This window comes from Pan paniscus, chromosome 9 (assembly GCF_029289425.2).
Source record: "Pan paniscus chromosome 9, NHGRI_mPanPan1-v2.0_pri, whole genome shotgun sequence".
NCBI lineage: Eukaryota > Metazoa > Chordata > Mammalia > Primates > Hominidae > Pan > Pan paniscus.
The window spans coordinates 48170958-48197284 of record NC_073258.2 but is presented as its reverse complement, the minus strand read 5'-3'; the positions used below and the strand labels follow the sequence as shown (position 1 = coordinate 48197284).

The 26327-nt window shown below is 40.2% G+C and overlaps 1 protein-coding gene across 50 annotated transcripts in view; it reads left to right on the top strand.

Moving 5' to 3' along the window:
- Window positions 1–26327, top strand: part of PHF21A (PHD finger protein 21A) — a 191697-nt gene that overhangs the window by 131861 nt on the left and 33509 nt on the right. For 22 of the 50 annotated variants that reach the window (XR_008620111.2, XM_024930767.4, XM_057299305.2 and 19 more), the window contains 4 exons: window positions 9324–9530; window positions 17847–18098; window positions 19312–19401; window positions 23607–23900. Coding sequence is in view for 49 of the 50 variants with exons in the window: in XM_024930767.4 (XP_024786535.1) it covers window positions 9324–9530; window positions 17847–18098; window positions 19312–19401; window positions 23607–23900 (843 nt within the window). In the remaining variant the exon portion in view is untranslated. The remainder of the gene's footprint in view (window positions 1–9323; window positions 9531–17846; window positions 18099–19311; window positions 19402–23606; window positions 23901–26327) is intronic. The other 28 variants (XM_057299307.2, XM_055093593.2, XM_055093589.2 and 25 more) reach the window with 3 other exon arrangements.

The following is a 26327-nucleotide window of genomic DNA, read 5'->3' as shown; positions in this document are numbered from 1 at the left end:
TCTCTCTTTAATAAGATTTGTAGTACTAATGATTTAAAACAAACAAAAGCAAATGTGTTCTGAAATTCTGAAAGATGAGTTCATGTTTCTTGTGTCTCTGATGAAGTAAACTCAGATAAATACAGAGAAGTGCAAATTATCCTTTATCACATGTCTTGGAAGAGCCAATCCCATGAAGTTAATCAGTCATTATTTTGGCAGGCTGCACTTGTGAGGAACTTGCACCCTCCCTGTTGTTTGACGAGGGGTGTCTTGTCAGAAAGTAAATTTATAACATTGTTCATTTTTTTTCTTTAAGTGATTGTAACAAATATTTGGTGGTAAATTTAACTACTGAAATTAGGAATACTTTGTGAAACTAAGAGGGTAGCATTCAGCAGCTTTAGAATCTTTTCTTTCTTTTTTTAAAGACAGTCTCGCTCTGTCACCCAGGCTGAAGTACAATGGCAGGATCATGGCTCACTGCAACCTCCACCTCCTGAGTTCAAGCAGTTCTCATGCCTCAGCTTCCCGAGTAGCTGGGACTACAATTGTGCCACCACCATGCCTGGCTAATTTTTGTATTTTCTGTAGAGACGGGATTTTTGCCATGTTGGCCAGGCTGGTCTCGAACTCCTGGTCTCAAGTGGTCATCCAGCCTCAGCCTCCCAAAGTGCTGGGATTACAGGGGTGAGCCACCACGCCTGGCCTAGCAGCTTTAGAATCTTTTAAAATTTATGTGTCTGTGCTATTACTGTAGATGATTTTTTAAATTATGATTTTAAGCATCAAGAGTGTGATATTAAGAATGTACTTTTGTTAAAAATACTTCCCAATTAAAAATGCCAGTGTTTAGTTATATACAAGTGTTACTTTTGTTTAAATGTAAGGCAAATATTAACATTTCATCATATAATATTTTCTACATGATATATACTGCCTGCTACGATATATTTTTCTAATATTATTGTCTTTTTCTGTCTTCTAAGAAAACTTACAGAGTTGAGGATTCTTAAAAGGTATCCTCATCTTTGAAAATAATGGATCTATTTCTTAGTGGATGTATTCTGCATAGAATTTGGTTAAATAATCTGTTATATTTACCTCTTCTAGCATCTGATTCTGTCTTGTGTTTCTGTGAAAATGTGACTTCCTACATTATCTCAAATGGTACCTAGGGCTTGGAGTAGGTAAAACAACTTGTTTTGTCTGAGCAGTGTTCCATAAAATGATAGGGGCTTTGGTTTTGTTCCTCCTTTCCCCTCCTCCAATTTAGCATCATCACTGTACTTAAATTGTATTTTCATATCCAACTTGTCAGGGACAGCTACTGTGCAGCCATCTCCAGTCAGCATTCTTTTGTGAGGAAAACCACAGCAGCTACAGTGCAGAGGAATGGGAGAATTTCTGTAGTGTCCAAGACAATTCTGATATTAACAAAGCAGTGCTGCCTTTAGGTTGTGGGATACAGCCATGTAATGATGAATGACAAGCTGATGGTATGTGCAGTGGTGTTCTGTAAACAGACAGTTACAGAGGGACAGACGTTTTGCTCTATTGGAGCTTAATTTACAAATTAATAGCCTCTATGATATATCTTATTGATGTACAAACACAATGATTCAGGTGCTTTTTTTTTTTTTTTTTTTTTGAGACGGGGTCTTGCTCTGTCACCCAGGCTGGAGTACAGTGGCGCGATCTTGGCTCACTGCAACTTCTGCCTCCTGGGTTAAAGCAATTCTCCTGCCTCAGCCTCCCGAGTAGCTGGGATTACAGGCGCCCACCACTATGCCCAGCTAATTTTTTGTATTTTTAGTAGAGACGGAGTTTCACCATATTTGCCAGGCTGGTCTCGAACTCCTGACCTTGTGATTCGCCCACCTCGGCCTCCCAAAGTGCCAGGATTACAGGCGTGAGCCACCACGCCTGGCCTCAGGTGCTTTTTTATGGTAACAAACAGCTAAATTGTGCAGATTATAAATGGTTCTTAGGTATTTACTGTGTCTAGGGTCTTTGATGGGTCAGGTTACATACATACATACATACATACATACATACATTTATTTATGATACAGTCTCGCTCTGTTGCCCAGGCTGGAGTGTAGTGGCATGATTATAGCTCACTGAAGCTTCAAACTGCTGGGCTTAAGGGATCTTCCTGTCTCAGCCTCCCAAGTAGCTGGGACTACAGGCATGAGCCACTGTGCTTGGCCCAGGTTACATTTAAATTGGGCATCTATTTTACGCATTCATAATTATGGCCCTGAACCGCCATAGAGGTATAAGAAATCTGGGATGTACCTAAATTTCCACAGGGATATATATCCTAATATATTTGATTTCTGAGATTAAAAGGCAACAGGTAGCATTCGCTTTGATATTGTACTTTCTTTTTGGCAGTTGTCATTAAAAAAAAAATAGCCAAACATAGATTGAACTAGCATTAAAATGATTAGATGTTAAAAATCAAGTGATTGAAATATAATTGACATTGGAAATAAAAGTCACATTTAATTAGCTGTTGCTCTGAGTTAAAAATTCATACTAGACAAATTGTGTCATTCATTAGTTACTATCCCTTTTTTTCACATTGCCCCTGACAGTTTCCTAAGCATTCCCCACCATTAATTAATTTGATTCCCAATATTTTTCTGAAGGAAGGAGGGCGGTATAGTTTAGTGCTTCAAAGAAATGTAGAAAACTTGAATGTAAGCCATCTGGACTTTTAGGTCTTTTATCACACATAAATATATTACAACTACCATTCCTAGTATGCATTGTTCGATTGTAGTTTATGTGTTTATACTTTTTTGCCGCAGCATCGTCGTATGTTACATATTAGAATCTGTAATTCTCTAGGGGTCACATCTCTCTTGAGTACAACAGCCACACTCTTTCTTGTTTGACACAAATTAAAGGCAGTCCCAGGTTTTTAGAAGGGTCTCTAAATTTAGGCAAAGTCTGACTATATCAATATTAGTCTTTTATAGTCATACATATCAAGTTAGGGGGAAGATGGGGTTGAGTTTACCTATTAGAGCATGAGTGAATTAAATAAGAAAACTGCATTTCAATCAGGCTAGCAAATAAAAGGTCTAAAGTCTAAATTTTTAGAGAGATGGACTGTAAATCCTAATGATATTAATAAAGGGTCTCATCTCCTATGGAGATGAGATGTAAAATCCATTGATGTAAATACCTCTGTGTGTGTGTGTGTGTGTGTGTGTGTGTGTTTTGAAGGAAGAATAAGCCCCAAAGAATACTTTTTAATTAAAAAAGTAAGCCGAAGTCTAATCAATACCATGATATATGCATTCTTTGCCATCTGTTAAACATCCATGCAGAGAATTTTAAACTTTACTGAAAAAAATCTCTGATAATTACAGTTGCTGCTGTTGTCAATTTGTTTATTTGTACTATATAAATTCCATGACAACTTGAGAACTATAAAATAATTATGTCCCCAAATCTCAAAACCAGGAAAGAGACCTTCTTTTGTAGACATTGTGTCCAGTTCACTGTGTAAGATGAGGTTGTAGATGCTGTTTCTGTCAAACAGGTGGTATTTTAAAAGGATATGTACTTTTTAAAAGAGGTTAAAAAGGGAAATAAACTATTTGTCTAATTCTTTGTGAATCTCAGAGAGTCTGGGGAAAACTTTCTAGTATCTTACAAAATGAAGAAAGTGCAATTATTTTAGCTAAGTATATTTTTATAGCTTCTGCCACCAGTATTCCTCCCTGTCTTCCTCTGTTAGAATTCTATCCTGTGTCTTGCCTGGACTATCCCCTCCAATAACTCCAGTGCAGATTCTCTTATTGAATTTTACTTGCATTAAGGAGGGAGTTTATCTTGAGTTTCTCTTCTGTGTGTTTGTCCATAAAATGGCATTCTGTGTTTTTGTTCATAAAATGGTGAAATCTTCACTTAGTTTCTGTTTCCATTAAACAATACATACATTTTACTCTAGATTGTAATTTTGTCTCTAATGTTACGACAGTAACACATCCCCTCTTCTTTAGAGGATAATTTTGTGGCACATTCTGAAGACTGCCCTGTCTCCTTCCTGCATCCTCAGCGTTGATGAATATTGGTGTGACTTATCAATGCAGTGGCTGAGTTTTAGTTAGACGGTAGAAAGTCTTTTTTTTCCTCTTTGAGTAAGTTCTGATCTCATCAACAAATAAACATTTCTCCAGGTTAGTTTTTCCATACGCGTAAAATTTAGTATCCTTGGTTTCATTTTGAGCAATTGGTGTGTCTGAAGACCCAGAAAGATTTTGAGTAAGATTTGATAACTTTCTGCATTTGTGAAAAGTTACAAGTCTCTATCAGCCTCTGGTATAAAGAGTGAAGGTTGTATTTTTAGATTGCATGTTGATTCATGGAAGGAATAAAAGGATGCATCTTTAAGGCAATACTGTGTAAGAAGATGTCTTGAGTGGGTGTGGCCCTCTAATAATTGATACGCAACAGATACTGCCATGTAGAGCACAAACCAGTGGAGTGACTGAATGTGTGAAAAAGCAGAGACTTGCAGCACTGACATCCAGTTGTGGAGGGCAGAGTCTTGGAGTTTCTTTTGAGAGAAGCTTTCTAAAATTTGTGGGAGCAATTTTTGATAGGAATAAACTGGTGGGTTGATTGGGGGGTGGGGGCAATCCTTCCGTCTCTCCGTCTCCCTTCTCTGTTGACAAAAGCCATGGAACGTGACTTAAACGGTGGAAAAACGAACCTGATTTTCTGTTGTATTAGACCTATAAAATTCCGTATTTTTCTTCAGGATCTGTCTTGCTGTCGTGTGAACACGTTGATAGTATCGCTGAATGTCACAATATTGATCACCGTGACTACCTGTCTTGGAAACTGTGACTTGAAGTGTCAGAGGCTCTGTGAACTCTTCTGCCTGAACAAGCCCTGATGAAACCCAGTGATGCGAATGTCAAGGGAATCTAAGGCTCCGTGTTACATGCTGGGTTTATGGAGCAGTTCTTGACAGATGGATTGAAGGGGGTGGTACTAGCAGTTCTGGAGGCCTGGCATGTTGGCTTATTGTTTATAGAAATATATTAAGAAGAAAAGATGATAAGTTATTAATTTTTTCTCCCTCTCTCCCTTCCGTCTTTGTTCTTTCCAGCTTTCTTTTTTCATTTCCCTGATTTTTTCCCTCTCTTTTAACTCTCATTAACTTATCAGTGAATGATGAATGGCCAGTTTGTGAAATTTAGCCCTTTCTCAAAGCTTCAGGATAATGTTCCAATATAGTTAGCTACATTTAAAGATCTCCATTATATGTGAATACCTTTGAAAATATCAAATCATGTATGCCAGTATAACCTTCGTCAGTGACCAGCAGCAGTCATGACATCTTCATTTAAAACACATAGTAGTACAAATATAGGCTCATCTCCTGTGGAGATGAGAGGATATCCTTTATATAGGGAGCAGTGAGAACCTTGGATGATACCACACAGCTAGGGTTTTTGAGATATTTTCGCCGTATTCTCTTGCTGCCACCCAGAAGTGGTACTGACCTAAATCCGGGGTCCCTCTGAAGTCATTTGAGTGCTGTGTTTGCCAGAGCTGCAAGACTGAACTAGAACGAGACTGGATTGTGAGACTTAGAAGAGCCAGCTAATATGCACAGCAACTCTCCTTTACTCCCAGTCCTTGGAAGAGCCTGCAGGGCCTCCACACCTAAGGAGCACCTCTGCTGCAGAGCTCACCTGGCTTTCAGTTACTGGTTTCTAAGTGCAGTCATCTATATTTAAGTGACAGAGGGCATCAGTGCTTCCTCAAAATCTTGATTTAAAAAAATTTTTTTTTCACAGATAGCAACAGACATGTATAACCACACACGCAGTATTCTAATCTGGTGAACACAGCAAGGAGTAAGGGACAATTCATTTCTGAGTGGCAGTTTGACATACCAACGCTATCTTTTAAAGAAAGCTTTACCCAGCTCATATGATCTGACCTGTAATGCAGAGCTCTCTTTCTTTTTCCTTTTTTTTTTCCCTCCTCTCAAGGACTGATGTAAGTTTGCAAGTATTTTGATCACGTCCCCCCACCAGCCCCCACCCCAAGCTTCCAAGGCTTTGTTTCAGGTCCTGGGGGAGGAGCAGTTGTGAATGCAGTGTGACTCACTTGACTCCCACGCTCCTGATTCTGGTTCTGATTGGTCGTCACCTTGCTCTAGCCATATGGCTGAAGAGTAGTACTCTAGCCCGCATCCCTTGCTCCTGCTTTCCCTACTGTTCCTTTCTGTTGTACATGACATTGGAAACGGGTTCTGGGCTTTGTTTCTTGCTTCTAGTGTACTTTAGCTAGGCAGTGAGTAGGAAAGCACATTGTGTTTCCTAAGGATGGCTGTAGAGGAGAAAAAAACACCCTTTCCTTTTGTGACTGGTATAGTAATTAGTTTCCTGTGCTGTTTTTGTCCAAAGTTTATTTTTTGGCAGGTGTCATGTTTATGTTGTATTATTTCCTCCTGATTTATCTCCTTCCTCTGATTTGATCTGTTTTGGGTTTTTCGTTGTTGTTTTTGTTTTGTAAGAGCTCTTAGGGTTCCTTTCTCTGGCTGCTGATGCTGCACGTTAGCTAGTTCGTTAATATGTTTGATGTCTGATGGGGAGGAGGACTGAAGCAACTCTAAATAATTACTTAATTTTTAAACGTCTAAATGTTCTAGCAGTCACCAAGCAATAAAATTTACACGAGATTCTCAACATTATCTGCAGCACCACTGCTATTACTTTGCCTTCTCCTAAACTACAGCAGTTTAATTATTCTGCCTTTTATATTGGAGAAATAGAATTTTGAAGACTTGAAAGTTAACTTTATAAGCATTTGATATTTTATTAATTTGCATTTTTATTATTCTGCAGATAGTTTCTGCAAAGACTTTAAACTCTGCATCATTTAAAAAAAAATTTACTCAGAGAGGCAATGCTAGCAGAATATAATGCATAGCAGAATTTTTCCTCCCAAAATTGGCCTTTATATGATATTTTAGTTGTCTGAAAAGAATCAGTAATAAAAATATTTTTCTAAAAACCTCTCAGCCGGGCGTGGTGGCTTATGCCTATAATCCCAGCACTTTGGGAGGCCAAGGTGGGCAGATTGCATGAGCTCAGGAGTTTGAGACCAGCCTGGGCAACATGGCGAAACCCCATCTCTACAAAAAATAAAAAAATTAGCTGGGCATGGTAGCACGCTCTTGTAGTCCCAGCTACTTGGTAGGTTGAGGTGACAGGATCGCTTGAGCCTGGGGCGTGGAAATGGCAATGAGCCAAGATTGTGCTGCCGCACTCCGGCCTGGGTGACAGAGCCAGACCCTGTTTCAAAAAAACCAAAAAAAAAAAAAAAAGAAAAGAAAAACAAAAAGAGAGAAACAAACCAAAAAATAAACATAAACAACTCTCAAGAGAACTTTTTTTTTTTTTACTTAAAGATTTTAGAAATTCATTTTATACATATTTTAATGTTCAAATATGTTAAATGAGTAATCCACAGATTTGGATTCTTCAGAGAATATGGGGGATGAAGTTGGTTAGAGCCATAAGCAGGCATTTGAGAATTAACCTGGCTCTTATGGTTTCATCTAACTATTTAAAGCTCTTCATTCACTTCTTTTTCTTCATTCATAATCTATATTAGAAAATCACAATCTATTTTTATCAGAAATAGCACACCTCCGCTAATGAACTAACTTGAAAGTGTATGAGATATGAGAGGAATGCTGCTTATACCTTCCTCCTCCTATTAGGGCAGGAGAGTCAGAGCCCAAATATGGCCCCAAATAGTTATTATTTGCTTTATGAGCCATTTGTTGGTCTTTGGTCCCACCACTTTACACATCAGGTAAAGAGAACAAGGACATTTACTGAGCAATATAGTTTTTTTTTTTTTTTTTTTTGAGACAGGGTTTCACTCTGTCACCCAGGCTGGAGTGCAGAGTGCAATGGCATGATCTCGGCTCACTGCAACCTCCATCTCCTAGGTTCAAGCAATTCTCCTGCCTCAGCCTGCTGAGTAGCTGGGATTACAGGTGTGTGCCACCATGCTCGGCTAATTTTTGTATTTTTAGCGGAGATGGGGTTTCACCATGTTGGCCAGGCTGGTCTTGAACTCCTGACCTCAAGTGATCCACCCACCTTGGCCTCCTAAAGTGCTGGGAATACAGGCATGAGCCACCGTGTTGGGCCAGCAATATAGTTATAAGTGCAGAGTATAGTTGTGAACCAAATAAGCCCCTGCACTCATGGGGCTTACATGCTGTTGAAGTGTATTATAATAATGAAGGTATCCAGAAACACATTTCTCTTGGATTTGAGCAAGGCCTAGAAAGTTTGAAGAACTTTGACATTAATTTTTCACTCCACGCAGTTAAATCCCTACTCTGCCTAAACAAACGTGTGTACCTCCACAGAACCTGTCCCAGCAAAGAAGTCCTGCTCATGAGTTACACATTTCAGTAATTTAGAATGTGTTGTTTATATGGCATATTACTGGGATCAAGGTTTCTTTGTTTAACAGCCTGTTTAATGTTTTCAACTGGGACAGATACATGATGTTTGCTTAATAAAAATTACTATGGCTAGTATCTGTGTTATCATATGCAAAAAATAATAAGCTGGGCCCAGTGGTGTGTGCTTGTAGTTCCAGCTACTTGGGATGCTGAAGTGAGAAGATTGCTTGATGCCAGGAGTTCAAGGCTGTAGTGCATGCACTATGACTACACCTGTGAATAGCTACTGTACTCCAACCTGGGCAGTATAGAGAGACACTATCTCTAATAATAATAATAATGATCAACAATGTGCCAATCACGGTTCTTAGTACTTTCCATATAACAAGTCATTTGGTGCTCATAAGAACCTCAAGGGTACTGTTAACCACCTCATTTTAAAGAGCAAGACAGTGAGGCACAGGTAGGTTCATAAACTTACCCAACATCTTAGAGCTGTGAGTAGCAAAACTGAAATTGGAGTTGAAGTAGGATGGCTCCAGAGTCCTGCTTTTTACTGCTACGTTGTATACTGCTCTCAGCATGCTAAGTTAATAATAGGACATCTGAGCTCTGCTGTGTGATCTCCTTCAGATTTTTCATTTGTGTGCCTCAGTTGCCCTTTATATATAAAACATTTCTTACACCATCAGTTTCATATTACCAATAATGTATATTAAATGCTTTAAGCTCTTCATATGTAGAACCTGTGTAAATTTAGATGTAATAAGTTTTAGATGAAGCTATTTATAGAAAAGATGTCAGAGCATATTTCTGTGCAGCTGATAGAGCAGTATTCTAATATCTTTTATTTCTTTTTGTCTTCATTTGGTAGAAAAGAGTAGTTGAACAGCTACGGAAGAACCTGATAGTAAAGCAAGAACAACCGGACAAGTTCCAAATACAGCCATTGCCACAATCTGAAAACAAACTACAAACAGCACAGCAGCAACCACTACAGCAACTACAACAACAGCAGCAGTACCACCACCACCACGCCCAGCAGTCAGCTGCAGCCTCTCCCAACCTGACTGCTTCACAGGTAAACGTGTGGATGGAACACTGCAGGCTGCAGATTGTAGACTGATTTGTTATTGGTCATATAGAACTGGGTCCTGTCTCAGACTATACTAAGCTCAGCTAGAACTAAACAAAACTTATTTTGATTGCTTTTTTACAGTATAACCCAGATAAGTATCACTTGTAATCATTGGCAGAAGGAAATAACATTACTAAGAAGCAAAAATTAAATGATTTCCCACCTGTCTGAAGAAGGGGAGAAAGGTAGTCAATAACAAAAATCAATTATCTGCTTTACAGCAGAATTAAAATCTTATTTTGAATTTTTGGAGGTATTTATTTACACTTGTTCTAAAAGTTTGTGACTTGACCTCTTCTGGAATTCTTAGCAACTAGGCATAGAGCTATTCCAGGATCAGTGCTCTTGGGACCAGATAGAAAGAAGCATTTGGAAGGGTGCTGTGGCTGGGCTCAGTACCTCATGCCTGTAATCCCAGCACTTTGGGAGGCTGAGGTGGGCAGATCACTTGAGGTCAGGAGTTTGAGACCAGCCTGGCCAACATGGTGAAACTTCATTTCTACTAAAAATACAAAAAAATTAGCCAGGCCTGGTAGCAGGCGCCTGCAATCCCAGCTACTCGGCAGGCTGAGGCAGGAGAATCACTTGAACCCAGGAGGCAGAGGCTGCAGTGGGCTGAGATCACACCACTGCACTCCAGCCTGGGCAACAGAGCAAAACTCCGTCTCAAAAAAAAAAAAAAAAAGAAGAGTGCTATATTTGCACTATTCATAGAAACACTCATTTTTAAGCCCATATTTATGAGAAAATGTATTTGTTCTAATACACTGATGGGAATCTGAAATGAAAGCTACAGGTCAAAACTAAAGAAATGGGAGCTTAATAAAATTCTAACTTGGTGTAGCTGTGCAAATATTTTTACCAAAAAGGGCATTTAAACAAGCATACAATTTAAGAATCGTGAGGCAATCAAGATACACAAAAGGGCGTATTTGGAAATGATATTCCAAATGATACTTGGATCCTTGAAGGTCACAGATCCCTTTATGACTCTGTTGAAAGCTATAGATCCCTCTCCAGAAGAATATACATTCACACTTAATACACTCATTTTTGCACACTTCAAGGACTTTGGGATCCTCTGAAACCTAAGCGTGGATACCTCTTACAACCAACACCAGGTCTTTGCTGTGTCTTTATATAGAGAGAAAAAGAGTATAGTTCAGTTGGCTGTTCACTGTTTATGGACATTGGACTGGTTCATGTGCAACATTTTGCAAGTAAAGAATGAATTTTTTATAAGAACACTAAAGATAAGTTAACATTTAATAGAGGTTACTGTATACTGGCAGTCTCCTAAGTGTTTTACATAATGGACATACTCCTCACCCTAATCCTAAGAGGAAGTTATTATTATTACCATCTCTGTTTTTTTGTTTGTTTGTTTTTTTGTTATTGTTTTTTTGAGACGGAGTCTCACTGTGTCACCCAGGCTGGAGTGCAGTGGCGCAGTCTCGGCTCACTGCAACCTCCGCCGTCTTGGGTTCAAACAATTCTTCTGCCTCAGCCTCCTGAGTAGCTGGGACTACAGGCGCGTGCCACCATGCCCGGCTAATTTTTGTATTTTTAGTAGAGACAGGGTTTTACCATATTGGCCAGGCTGGTCTCGAACTCCTGACCTCATGGTCTGCCTGCCTCGGCCTCCCAAAGTGCTGGGATTACAGGTGTGAGCCACCGCAACCGGCCCACCATCTCTGTTTTTTAGAAGAGAAAACTAAGGCACAGAGAGGTTACATAATTTACCTAAGATCATGGAGGGTGGTATGTGGTGGAGCTAAGATTTGAACCTAGATGTTCTGGCTGAAAAATAGGTCCATTCAACTACTCTTCTGTACTGCCATTCAATACCAAAAAAAAAAAAAAAAAAAAAAAAGAAGAAGAAAAAAAAGAAAAAAGCAATACCAATACTGTATAAAACCAAAGAAGGAAAAAGAAAAATCCCTGTTGTAAATCAGATAGCTAGGACAGCCTACATAAATTTTTACCCTAATCACCACCCCAAGGCTATTTGGAAATTAGGCATTCAAAACTGACTTTAAAAATCTCCTTACCAGCACTTGTATTAGTTCTGAAAGAATGTTTAGAGGATAATTTTTGTTTAAGTTTTAAACAGAATTGGGTTAGGTTGTTCTCTTTCCAAAGTACAGGTTGATCAGAAAATGTTTATCTGAAAGGAGTGTGGTAGAATTCATTGTTTCCTGTTACATAGGAGTTTTCTGTCTTAACCCATGGAAACATCCTGTTCAAGTAACATTTTATGTTATAAAAATCAAAGGAGGCTAGGCACAGTGGCACACGCCTGTAATCCCAACACTTTGGGAGGCCGAGGTGGGTGGATCACTTTAGGTCAGGAGTTTGAGACCAGCCTGGCCAACATGGCAAAACTCCATCTCTACTAAAAATACAAAAATTAGCCATGCGTGGTAACATATACCTGTAATCCCAGCTCCTCAGGAGGCTGAGGCATGAGAATCACTTGAACCCGGGCAACAGAGGTTCCAGTGAGCCGAGATCGTACTGCACTGCATGCTGGGCGACAGAGCAAGACTCCATCTCAAAAAAAAAAAAAAAAAAAAAAAAAAATCAAAGGAAGCATTTCCAAAATATAATAGCTTTTCCTTTCCCTGGTAGTCTGTGTTGCTTTGGGATGGTGAATGGTAAGAGGCCCAGGGCTACCTCCAAAACAGTGTTGTATAGCACCTCTCCATCCAGTAGCCCACCTGACATATTTAATTGATTTTGCCAACCTTTTTTAAATACTGTTTTATTTAATGCAAATGTTTAATGTTAAAAACCAAAAGGATCCTCTGAGTTTTTGGTTTTTGAGTTTACAGGTAAACTACAAATCTGGTTTTTGGTGTTTGTTTGTTTGTTTTTTAGACAGGATCTGGCTCTTTGACCCAGGCTGGAGTGCAGTGGCACAGTCTCAGCTCACTGAAACCCCTGCCCCAAGCCATCCTCCCACCTCAGCCTCCCGGGTAGCTGGGACTACAGGCACAGGCCACCATGCCCAGCTAATTTTTGTATTTTTTGTAGAAACAGGGTTTCACCATGTTTGCCAGGCTGGTCTCAAACTCCGGAACTCAAGTGATCCACCCATCTCGGTTTCCCACAGTGTTGGGATTACAGACATGAGCCACTGCGCTTGGCACTACTAACCTATTTATTGGTACTACCAATCTATGTGGTAGATTCTGGTATACAAAGAGCAGTGGTCCCTGCCAAAAGTCTGGTATATCATTATTAATAATTTTTATTCATTCTGTAAATATTTGTGGAGTTCCTACTGTGTGCAAGCACTGTTCTAGGTAATGTGGAGACTAAATTCACAAATCAGAGAGTTTCTATTTTCAAGAATTAAAAAAATTTAAGATGTAGAGAAATTTTGAGGACAGAGTAATTTTGACTAGAGGGATCAGAAAGTACTTGTCAAGGAGGGTTGCATCTGAGCAGGGCCCTGTCAGATGAATGGGATTTTAGTGATAGAGCAAAGGGGAAAGAGCTTCACAAGTATAGAGAGTAGTATGAACAAAAGGATGGAGTCAAAATAGTAAATGTATGCCCTGGGAATCGTAAGTAGGCTGGTGTGGTTGGAGTGTGTGATCCACAAAACGATGGAGAGGAGATAAGGCCAAGCCCTCCAAAGCATGCCAAAGCTTCTGGGTTTTTTAACAGTCATAGGGAAGTCTAAGGCAAGGACAAATGGGAGGTTATATATGGCATATATTAAATATACAACTTCAGAAAGAATTAAATATTAAGTAGCAATCAGGGGGCCAGGAGGAGATGCTAAGAGGAGAAAGTTTTTTATTCTAAGTCGGGTGATTGGCATATACCAAGGCGTAGAGAAACAATGAGGAATTCTTTTTGGGAGAGGGAATGGGAACAGTTTGCTTTACTTAGTTAACGTCAACTCATGCTTATAGGTGTATTTTAAAAGTTTTCCAGTCTACAGAAAAAGTGAAAGAATAGAACAGTTAAATACAGGTATACTCTCCAACCTATATTCACAGCCCTCTAATTTTTAATGGCATAATGCAAATGTAAAGAAGAAAGCAGTTAATAAAACCAAATGGAAAACAAACCTTTGGAGACAAAAAAGGGAAAAGTTTCTATTTGTGGTTGTTTGAGTATACATCATGACTGCATTCAAAATTAAACCAGCAAAATAATATAAAATAGATGTGGAGGTTAGATCCCATAGTAATAATCCCTTAAATTCTGATTTGTATATTGGAGTTCATCTGTTTTATTTTATTTTGTTTTGTTTTGTTTTGTTTTATTTTATTTTATTTTATTTTGTTTTCTGTGAGACAGGGTCTCACTGTATCACCTAGGCTGGAGTGCAATGGTGCAATTACGGTTCACCTCAGCCTTGACCTCCCAGGCTTAGGTGATCCTTCCACCTCAGCCTCTCAAGTAGTTGGGACTACAGGTGTGTGTCACCATGCCCAACTAATTTTTGTATTTTTTGTAGAGGCGGAGTTTCACTATGTTGCCAAGGCTGGTCTCAAACTCCTAGGCTTAAGTGATCTGCCCACCTTAGCCTCCCAAAGTGCTGGGATTATAGGCATAACCCACTGTGTCCAGCCTGAGTCCATCTGTTTTAAATCAATACTTCATATTTGGCAGGCAGACAACAATGACTTAGCAAATAAATAAATAAATAAAAAGGATTTTGCTATTGGCAGTATTTGCCATGCCATGTATTTCTGCATTAACTTCTAGCTCATGCAATTTGGGTTTTGTCAAAATAAAGGACCCCATCATGAAACTATGGAGAAACAGCTACCTTCTCTTAAAGGTGATCATACTTAGACACTGTTAACTAGCTAAAAACAAATCACAGCTTTCATATAAATAAATCTCTTGGTTGGGTGTGGTGGCTCATGCCTGTAATCCCAACACTTTGGGAGGCCGATGTGGGAGGATTACGTGAGAGCAGGAGTTCTAGACCAGCCTGGGCAACATAGCGAGATCACGTCTCTACTAAAAATTAAAAAAATTAGCCAGGTGTGGTAGCACCTGCCTTTAGTCCAAGGTACTCAGGAGAATGAGGTGGGAGGATTACTTGAGCCCAGGAGGTCAAGGCTGCAGTGAGCTGTGATTACGCCACTGCACTCTAGCCTGGGTGACAGAGCAAGACCCTGTCTCAAAAATAAATAAACAGCAACAATAATAATAATAATAATAATAATTTGTCGTTGGACACCTTTCTTCTCTATGTCTCTTCTTCCTCCTTCCAGAACAGTTCAGACATTTTAATTAGACTTGGATTTCAAAGTTCTAAATTCCTTTTGTCATCTAAACCCAGGAGTTTGGTTTGTGTTCCCTAATACTTGGGAAAGAAGAAGCACCAGAGTAGGGGTAAAGATCTAAGCACTACCTGGGTCTTGGTGTCAATAAATAGTAAATATATTCTTCAAAAAGTTTTCACTGAAGCATACAGTACTAGGTCTTGTGCCTGTATACTAGACAAACAGGTATGTAGATGCTAGAAATCATGTAGTGAAATCAGCCATAACCATAGTTGTAAAATAAAAGAAAACTGCTAACCTAAGATGTGAACAAACTTGTTAGGTTTCAGTGTTTTTAAAGTGTTGGGTTAATGGTAAGTATATAATTCAGGTGAGTTTGAGGCTTTAGTCAGTATTTTGTAGAATCATCAGTTTAGAGTTATTCAAAATATTGATGATTTACTTGAAACAAAAGTACATTGACTTCTCTTAAAGCAGTAACAACATGCGTTTCTTTAAAATCCATGTCAGTGAGTTCTGACTAGAGCTTTACTCCCACAATCCACGATAGCACTGGATTGAACGCCATCTGGTGTGACTGGATCACCACTTCAGAAGTTCTTTAAATCGACATGTTTTAAATGGAAAACAAGGGCTAATACACTGTGGTAAAAACACTTACTACAAATTGCTGATAATGCAGTCAGTCCTTGCTGTTACACTACTATTAATATACCATTTCTAATAATAAATAGCATTTGGCTTTTATTTGGTTTTCATCACTGATCGAAGATAGGTGATCCACTGCACCCCAAAATAAATATCAGTGTTCCGCGTTTACTCTCATTTCACATTTAAGGAGGCAATGGCAAAGAGAATAAGCCACTTAGCGAAGAGGAAACAAAGATTTGGATGATGATCTTAAAAGATTAGATAATATGTGTATATGCGCATAAAGCAGAAAAATAGAGATAAGTAATTCCCTAGAAGCAAACAACTTAATACCCCTAAGTAGAAAAGCATAGACACTGAAATAGAAATTCATAAGGGAAGTTGTCCAGATGTGTTTCTGAGAGAATGGAGGTACTTTTCACTGGTATTGCACAGTGATAGAACTTTCTGTGATGTTGGAAATACCGTCTATCTCCACTGTCCAGTTTGGTCACCACTAACCACATGTGACTTTTGACATTTGAAATGTGGCTAGTGCAACTGAGGAGCTGATGTTTTAATTTTGTTTTTGTTTTAATTAATTACATTTAATTAATTTAGTTTTTATTTTTATTTATTTATTTATTTTTTTTGAGACGAAGTCTCACTCTTGTCGCCCAGGCTGGAGTGCAATGGTGTGATCTCGGCTCACTGCAGCCTCTGCCTCACGGGTTCAAGTGATTCCCCTGCCTCAGCCTCCCGAGTAGCTGGGATTACAGGCACCTGCCACCACACCTGGCTAATTTTTTTTTTTCTTTTTGAGACGGAGACTCGCTCTCTTGCCAGGCTGAGTGCAGTGGCACGATTTCTGCTCACTGCAACCTCCGCCTCCCGGGTTCAAGCAATTCTCTTGCCTCAGCCTCCCGAGTAGCTGGGATTACAGGTGCCTGCCACCAGGCCTGGCTGATTTTTGTATTTTTAGTAGAGATGGGGTTTCACCATGTTGGCCAGGCTGGTCTCGAACTCCTGACCTCAGGCGATCCGCCCGCATCGGCCTCCCAAAGTGCTGGGATTACAGGCACGAGCCACCGCACCTCGTCTACTTTTTATATTCTTAGTAGAGACGGGCTTTCGCCATGTTGACCAGGCTAGTCTCGAACTCCTGACCTCAGATGATCCACCTGCCTCGGTTTCCCAAAGTGCTGGGATTACATGTGTGAGCCACTGCGCCTGGCCAATTAATTTCCTTTTAAATAGCAGCTTGTGGCTAGTGGCTGCCAAATCAGACTGCAAATATACAGTAAAGGTGGAGTAGTATCAAAATCAGAATCAATGAGTTTGACCAGATAAATTTTCATGTTCCTGAAATGTCGATCTATCTCCAGATAGATGTTTAGGCCATATAATGAGTTGGTTTATATTTTTTTGTTTGTTTTGTAACTGATTCCTTTAATTATTCTAGTAAAAAGTCTAGAAAAGTACAGCTTCAAAGCTGCAATAGCACTTAAGGAGCATCAGTCAAGTCCTCTCACCTCAGTTCATCTTCTGATCTCTCAGGCTTTTAAAACTCAGATGTTTGTTTTCACCTTGTCATGTTTCATTGCATCTTTGATCACTTCTGCAGCAGTTCTCTAGAGAAAAGATTATAGGTAGTAACTCATAATATCCCTTTAGTATCAAGAACTGGTATTTACTATATACTCATTGGCTAACATGTTTCATTATCTGGAGCTTTGGGACTCATTGCCTCCAGGGTAACTACCTCAGAGGCGACATGCTAATCCTTATGTGAGTTTCCCTTCCTTCTCTCCAGGGTGACACCATAAAAATAAAAAAGAAAGAAAGAAAGAAAGAAAAAGACACTGTCCTTTTACCCCAGCCTTTGTGTCTCAGGAAGCAGATATCCAGAACTGTATGGTAGCTTTCTTCATATTGGTGAGCTTGTAGCAGTTAGGATAGAAATGACATGTACCTCATTGATTTGCAACTAGTACAAAGTTTAAATTAATTGACAGCAAGCAAAGAACTAGAAAAACTAAAAGAATTAAGTATACTCACATTCTGTATCTGTATACCTACCCCATTTGTTGTTGAAAACCCTGTGCCTGAATTAGTCTGCAGTTATTACTATGAACTTACCCATTTACAAGTGACACCAATATGAGAACTCTTGAAAACTAGAGATTGCCTTTCTCTGTAGTAAGGAGTGTGCTGTATGTACACAAAAGAAATGTTGTTCTACAGAGAAACTTGATTATGAGAATTATTGTTTTGTTTTCTTCCAAGGTTAAGCAGCATATTGTTGAGTGGGATTTAGTTTATTATTTAGTTTAGATTTAGTGTCCTAATATCTGTTTTCCCTGTCTCCTAGAAGACTGTAACTACAGCTTCTATGATTACCACAAAGACACTACCTCTCGTCTTGAAAGCAGCAACTGCGACCATGCCTGCCTCTGTGGTGGGCCAGAGACCTACCATTGCTATGGTGACCGCCATCAACAGTCAGAAGGCTGTGCTCAGCACTGATGTGCAGAACACACCAGTCAACCTCCAGACGTCTAGTAAGGTCACTGGGCCTGGGGCAGAGGCTGTCCAAATTGTGGCAAAAAACACAGTCACTCTGGTAAGCCAGCAGCTGCTCCTCATGTGTGATCACATGAGAAGGTTAGGATACGCATTTGTATAGTATATCCCTTCTAGGCTCCTGCTGGATTTCTCAGTTTCCATCATTCTTCTAGCATACCAAATTCCCCTTTGGGGCTGACAAGGGAATATGGCATTTCTGTTATCTGCTCAAATCACTACAGAAGCGTCCTGACACCAAGGACTAAATTCAGTGCATTATCTGAGGTCAAAGTATGACTTGATTTTAGGGGGAAGGTCTCCTTCACAGAGGCATACACACTGTTTCATTTATGTCTCCCTCTCCCTTCACTCTCTCTACAGTGTTTTCCTGTGAAACTTGAGTGCTTAAACTCTCTTGTGCTGTATTACTGCCTTGGTGAAAACTCCCTGATAATTCTTTTAGTTTTAATATCTCTTTAAATTGATTGTACCCAGAAAGAACTGGAGTTAGTTGAGGCACTTTAAAAATATTCAAGAAACTCACAAATTAACCGTGTCAGTGCCCAAGTTTTGTTCAGGAAAAAAAAAAAAAATCCCTTTAAGGAGGAAGTACTTGAACAAGAATTTTCATGAGAGTTCTAGGATCGAGCCATTTAGAAAACTGATATTCTCAGAAGCTTGGGAGAAATATATCTAAATTTTGATGTAAAATTCCCTTAAAATGGCACCTAAGAGCTCTCGGTGGCTTTTGAATAATACCAGTGGTGAGTGAAACTAGAGAGCAATAAAGTGAAGGTTCACCGCTTACCCAGGAATCCTTAGAGAAGCAACGAGGTCACTCAACCAGATACTGAGAGTTAGAAAATTTTCTATAGGAATAAAGCCATTCACTGTTAGCTTATATCAGGAAAAAGCCTATCTGGCTAAGCAGCAAGTTTGATTTTACTTTGGATCCAGTCTTGACTTTTAAAATACGTTAATGCAAAAGTTCTTGAGTGTCAGAGAAAATTGTCTAAGATTTACTGAGCCTGCTATGTTCTCCATTAGGTGTAGGAGGAAACAGAAGAGTGGTTGGTTCATTTTATAGGGTAAAGCACGCAGGTGGGAGAGTTAAAAAGTTTCCTAATGCAGTGTTAATTCAGATGATTAACTTACGATGAAAGCTTGTAGAAAATATTGTCTGATCCAAAGAATAGTGATGCTAAAAATACTAGCTTTGATATTGAAGAGTAATTGTTCTCTCTGGTTTATTTATCTTCCTCATTTTTTAGCAGGTTCAGGCAACACCTCCTCAGCCCATCAAAGTACCACAGTTTATCCCCCCTCCTAGACTCACTCCACGTCCAAACTTTCTTCCACAGGTGAGTAAACCAATGACAAGCTCAATGATAGGTTAGATGGGACAAAAATCCTCATGGGCTCTTTCTAAGTAGCCTGTAATGGGGCTTGTCAGCCCAGCTGTCTATCCCGCTTAGCTAAACATTCTGACCGTTGATTTCTGTACTATGAAGAAGTTTATTTTGTCATCATGGTTTATTAGCAATGACCAAAGGCAGTAGCAGGGGGAAGTAAAGGAAAGGGAACATTTTCTAAATTTAAAATAATTAAAACCATTATAAACCTTAAACTTACTAGAAGAATTTAGCCAAAGTCTGCCTGGCAGTGGGGAAAGAATGCAATTAACACTTCTTATTTCTTTCCTACATGCCAAAAAGAGTAGGGAAGGAAACAACAGCTAAACCAACTAGTAGAAACTATTCTTCAGTTCTACCCTGGAAAGTGATGGTTTTAAGAATCATGCTTAAAGGCAAAGCCTTGCTTCTAAAGGCTTAGGCTAGGGGTCTGTACAGAGGACTTTCTCCCTAGGCCCAAGCAGCTCTGCATGACCATACTCTCCTGAGAGTGTTCTTCCAGCAATTAGGCTAACTTTCACCATTCCCAGTGCAAAATGTCAAGATTTCCCCATTCTGGACCTTGAGGAGTGTTGACTTCCTTGGTAGGAAGGCTGAGAGTTCCTATCTGAGGCCCTAGTTTTCAGACAAAGGGAGAAGAAGAAGGAGTTTTGTGGTCAGTAGTGTAAATGATTTCCGAATAGCCTCTGGGGAGAAGGATGGGCAGTGCTAATATGAGATAAGATGATATCATTTGTTGATCAGATAAATCCCTAATAAGTACCTCAGAGGGTAGTCTGAGAGCACATGGGAGGGATACCTGCCTATTTTTTTTTTTTTTTTTTTTGCAATGGAGTCTCGCTCCCATCGCACAGGCTGGAGTGCAGTGGCACGATCTAGGCTCACTGCAACCTCCACCCACCAGGTTCAAGCGATTCTCCTTCCTCAGCCTTCCAAGTAGTTGGGGATTACATGCATGTGCCACCACGCCCGGCTAATTTTTGTATTTTTAGTAGAGACGGGGTTTTGTCATGTTGGTCAGGAATGTCTCAAACTCCTGACCTCAGGGTGATCCACCTGCCTCGGCCTCCCAAAGTGCTGGGATTACAGGCCTGAGCCACCGCGCCCGGCCTGCCTGCCTATTTTTAAGAGTATTAGAGAAGATTCCTTCAAGCTTTCTTTGATGAGTTGACATTCAGTCTGACCTAAAATCCTAGCTGAGTTAGCCTGATAAAACTTTGAAAGAAGAATAAAAATGTCCCAGGCAGAGGACAGAACATGTATGTAGTTCCAGGGTGGAGAAATGTGTTAAGTTTAAAGAACCAAAGGAGGTTTGCTGTGGCTGAGCACAGAGGGCCATGTGGCTCATGCAGGCTAGAGTTAGTTAGAGTTGAGGTTGGAGAAGTCCACTAGGGCCAGAGCTGGTGGAACCTTGTAGGCTATGCAAGAACCTGGGCCTTATCCTAGGAGCAGCAGGCATTCATTAAAGCATTTTCAAGCAAGCACTTGATGTGGTCAGATTTATGTTTTAGAAAATTCCTTCTTGCCTCTGTGCAGAGAATAAATTGGGGATGGTCAAGACTGTGGGCAGGAAGAACAGTTAAGACATTGTCAATAATGGTAATAACCAATGTTGAGAGAATCTTGCTACATACTAGGTACTATGCTAGGCACTTTACATGGATTATCCATTTTAATTGTTACAACAACCCTATGCAAATAGGTATTACTCTTTTTAGGGTAAGGAATCTAAGGTTTAGTCCATGTTTTTCAAAGAGTGGATCATGACCCACTTGTTGTGAAAGCAGTTTAGTGGATTGTAACCAGAGTGTTTAAATAAAATGAATAGAATAGAATAGAATATGAACTATTAAGAGTACATAGCACATACTGTGTTCTCTATTTCAGAAAGTTTTTGTTTTAGAGATACATGTCTATAGGCACATGCTGATTACAGAGTAAAATATATTTCTTACTGTTAAGTCAGTAGCACCCACCACAGGGTCGTTTTAAGTTCAGTCAGACATTCATACCGACAAGACTTTCATGGGCCACACTTGGCACCAGTCTACTTGGAATGATACAGGACAGAAACCACAGCTTGTGAGCAAGATAGCGTCAGACATTTGTCTTCAATGAGTCCATACAGCAGTCCCTACAGCTGTCCAAGGATAGCTCAGGTGTAAGGAAATAAGCTCCTTATCTAAGACAGTGGGAAAGCCACCTTGGCATAGAAGCCTTATGCCCACAGGAGCCAATGTATCTTATAAAAACTACATAGGCATGGCTTCAAGGTCCCCACAATGGATGTGCCCAAGTTATGAGAGTCACCCCACTTAGGGAAGCCCAAATCATGGGGTCCCCTCAAGCCCATCCAGATTTGATTTAGCAATAAGGGATTTTTTTTTTTTTTTTTTAAGACAGGGTCTCACTCTATCACCCAGGCTGGAGTGCAGTGGCACTATCTCAGCTCACTGCAACCTCCACGTCCCAGGTTCAAGCAATCCTTATGTCTCAGCCTCTCAAGTAGCTGGGATTACAAGTGTGTGCCACCATGCCTGGCTAATGTTTGTATTTTTAGTAGAGACGGGTTTCACTATGTTGGCCAGGCCGGTCTCAAACTCCTGGCCTCAAGTGATCCACCAGCCTCAGCCTCCCGAAGTGTTGGGATTACAGGTGTGAGCCACTGTGCCCGGCCAGGAAAGGGTCATTTTTATCATAAGCAGTGTTGCCTGGTAATATAGTTGACATTCTTATTTCCAGGAGAGCAGAGCTAAAGAGTTAATTGAAGGTCAAGCTTCATGCATAAGGGGAAAGCGTTTTGCCCACAGGGTCACAGTTTTAAAAGTTTGAAAAATACTGGCTTATGGCTGGGTGCAGTGGCTCACATCTGTAATCCCAGCACTCTGGGAGGCCAAGGTGGGTGGATCCCGAGGTCAGAAGATTGATACCATCCTGGCCAACATGATGAAACCCTGTCTGTACTAAAAATACAAAATTAGCTGGGCGTGCTGGCATGTGCCTGTAGCCCCAGCTACTCAGGAGGCTGGGGCAGGAGAATCACTTGAACCTGGGAGGCGGAGGCTGCTGTGAGCCGAGATCGCGCCACTGCACTCCAGCCTGGCAACAGAGCGAGACTCCATCTCAAACAACAACAACAACAACAAACAAAAAAACAAAAACTGGCTATTAAAAATCAAGTATGTTACCTCAGGTTACACAGCTAGTGAGTGGTAGAACCAGGATTTGAACCCAAGCAAGGCTGACCTCATGTTTTTAACTGTAACTTTTTTTCACTGTTTTTAGTGAGCCAAACATAAGCTAGGATAGTAGATAGTGGAGTGAGGATAGAAGTAGACAGATTTGAGAAGTATTTAGAGAGTAGAGGGTGGGTTAGGAATCATCAAGAGTGATTCCAAAATTTGTCAAGAAAAGGGCACTTACTGAGGCAATTATCAGAGGAAGAGAAGATTGGAAGAAGAAATTGATGAGTCTTAGACATGTTGATTTTGAACTTTTGAGATATTCAAGTATTGTATAATTCTGAAGTTCAGGAAGTGTCTCAGGTTCTGAGGTAAAAGTGTGAAAGTCTTCAGTACATAGATGGTAATTGAAGCCATGAGATGGGCAAAAGCTCCTAGGAATAATGAGAACATTGGGAAGAAAAGGAGTGCCAGGGAAAAAAATCCTAAGAAATACTCACATTTAGGATGAGGCAGAGGAAGAGTAAGCCCACAAAGGAGACTGAGAGGAGGAGTGGCCAAGAACAGGGAGTTAGAGGGCCAGAAATGGGGGTGCACTGAAGCTGTGGATATGAAGAAATTTCAAATGTGAGTTAAGGCTATTGGCAACATTATGACTATACTGTGCACAAGTTCTGGGTGGGACCAGTCTCTGGATTAGGCCTTTGACCTCAGCTAGAATAGGTGGCATGGTGTACAAGAGGGAGCTCAGGGTTTAGAATCAAAAGCTATGTTCTAGGGTGAGGTTTGGGCCTCAAGAGCTGATGAGTCTTGTATAAGATTATATGCTCTGAGGTCTATAGAATTAATATACCAAAATGAACATTAATAAGTGTATTAAACACCATTTCATACATAGAGTGTGGAAGATTTGCTTTTATAGGACTTGAGCAGCTTAAGTAATACAATAATTATTCTCTCTTTCCCCTATAGGTTCGACCCAAGCCTGTGGCCCAGAATAACATTCCTATTGCCCCAGCACCACCTCCCATGCTCGCAGCTCCTCAGCTTATCCAGAGGCCCGTCATGCTGACCAAGTTCACCCCCACAACCCTTCCCACATCCCAGAATTCCATCCACCCCGTCCGTGTCGTCAATGGGCAGACTGCAACCATAGCCAAAACGTTCCCCATGGCCCAGCTCACCAGCATTGTGATAGCTACTCCAGGGACCAGACTCGCTGGACCTCAAACTGTACAGCTTAGCAAGCCAAGTCTTGAAAAACAGGTACAGGCAGAGTATGTACCTGCTCTGGGCAGTAGCTTTGTCGTTGAGGCATATGGCTGCTGGGCTTTCTCTAAATACATTTTCTCAAGGGCTCTTCATCTCACCACCATTGTCAGTAAGCTGTTGCTTATGTGCGATAATTCATCCACGTGCAGAAGGGTCATTCTTACTGAAGAAAGTTGGTTTGCTTTTCCCACCATCCCCTCGTAGATGGGCTGGGATTCCTGTGTGAGTGAGCTCCCCCTGGTGGTGCTGATGTGGAAATTCACAGACAGGCTCTGCTGCCCTCCGTCAGTAAGCACAGATGAGGTAGTAAACAGAAAACGCCATGTTAGTTTCGGCCCAATAAGAATCCAGATGAAGATAGGACTGTGAAAGTCAGGAAGAATAAACAAAACAGGGAAAGGGATTTCATTTCAAAGACTTTTCTTTGATTGTTACAGATAATGGGGAGCCAAACAAAAAAAATTAAAATTTCCAAAAAGCATTCTTTAACTTTAGAGGATGCAGATATTTTAGCTCAAATATTGAAACATTTCATTTATATTTCCTGAAGTCAGATTTTATCTTAAAAAACGAGGCTAGAGACATACAAGTAACCTGCAAAAATACTTGAAGGTTCTGTAGCAGAAAGACCTCTGAAAACAACAAGAAGGATTTATAGGCAGTCACCTTATCCTATTTGAAAAACGACTAGTGATGAGAAAGAAGAATTTGGCAAAGAAAAGCATTCTCTCTCAAGAAAGTTGCTTTAAAAAGTCATCGACCTATTTCTAATTGTTCAGTCTTGACTTCTCATTTATCTGAAAATAGTCTGTGGTGATCCTGAATCTTCTGCTTCTGGATGGACCATGATTCAGAGAGGCTGTTCAGATGCTGCCTGCTGCCTTAGTCTTCTTGAGCAGAGGAACCTATGCATAGGGTACTAGACCTTAAACCCAGGCAGCTCACAAATGCGGCAGACTTTGCACTCAAGAAGCTAGTTATCAAAATCTGTGCTTAGGAAACACAAGAACACATCTCAATTCCTGGGGAACCTATTCAAACCCCAGGAAGTGCTTTGAGAAACATTCAGAAATAAATTATTATTATTATTATTATTATTTTGAGATGGAGTTTCACTCTTGTTGCCCAGGCTGGAGTGCAATGGCACGATCTCGGCTCACTGCAACGTCCGCCTCCCAGGTTCAAGTGATTCTCCCTGCCTCAGCCTCCTGAGTAGCTGGGATTACAGACGTCAGCCACCATGCCTGGCTAATTTTGTATTTTTAGTAGAGACGGGGTTTCTCCATGTTGGTCAGCTGATCTCAAACTCCCAACCTCAAGTGACCTGCCTGCCTCAGCCTCCCAAAGTGGTGGGATTACAGGCATGAGCCACCACGCCCAGCCCAGAAATAAATTATTTACACATATTTTAACACAGAAAATTTCAAACTTATTGACAGCAGAACTTTGGTATTAAACTACTGAGAGTCAGATGCTCAAGCTTAGGAGTTTGGGTGGGGACCTGTTGTTTTGCACTGGCTCTCAAAGAACCTCTGAGGAGCCTCAGTGTTCCACAGAACCTCGTTTCACAACACTATTTTAGGTTATTAAATATTATTTCTCTTTACCTCTTTTTTTGATAAAGATATTTTTAGGAGACAAATTGTTTTGGTTTCATTTTATTTTTACATTTCTGATTACAAAGATAGTACAAGTTCATTTTTAAAACAGATTCAAACATTACAAAAATATAAATTGTAGAAAGTGCTTTTCCCCGTAATCTAAAGAGAGAGTAAACTTTTATCATAATTTTACCCCCAGGAGTTAATTACTATAACAGTTTAGATTATATTCTTACAGATTTTTTTTTTCTTTTCTTTTTTTTTTTTTTTTTGACACAGAGTTTTACTCTTGTCACCCAGGCTGGAGTGCAATGGTGGGATCTCAGCTCACTGCAACCTCCACCTCCCGGATTCAAACAATTCTCCTGCCTCAGCCTCCCAAGTAGCTGAGATTACAGGTGCCCGCCATCTCACCTGGCTAATTTTTGTATTTTTAGTAGAGACGGAGTTTCACCATGTTGGCCAGGCTGGTCTCAGACTCCTGACCTCAGGCGACCCACCTGCCTTGGCCTCCCAAAGTGGTGGGATTACAGGTGTGAGCCACCACACCCGGCCCCCAGATATTTTCTATGTACGTGTAAAACATTTTTAAAGCAAAAACCAAAATCAAACTTATGTATTTTGTAATTTGGTTTTTTCCCTACTTTAATAGATCTTAAGCATCTTTTCCTGTCGTGGCCTTCACGTTGATAGAGCTTTTTATTTTAATTATAATATTATAAAAAGATATCCTTGAAATCTTAAGAATTAAAATAATTTCTTTTGTAGCAGTAAATTTCATGTTCTCTCTTCTCTTTTTTGAGACAGAGTCTCGCTCTGT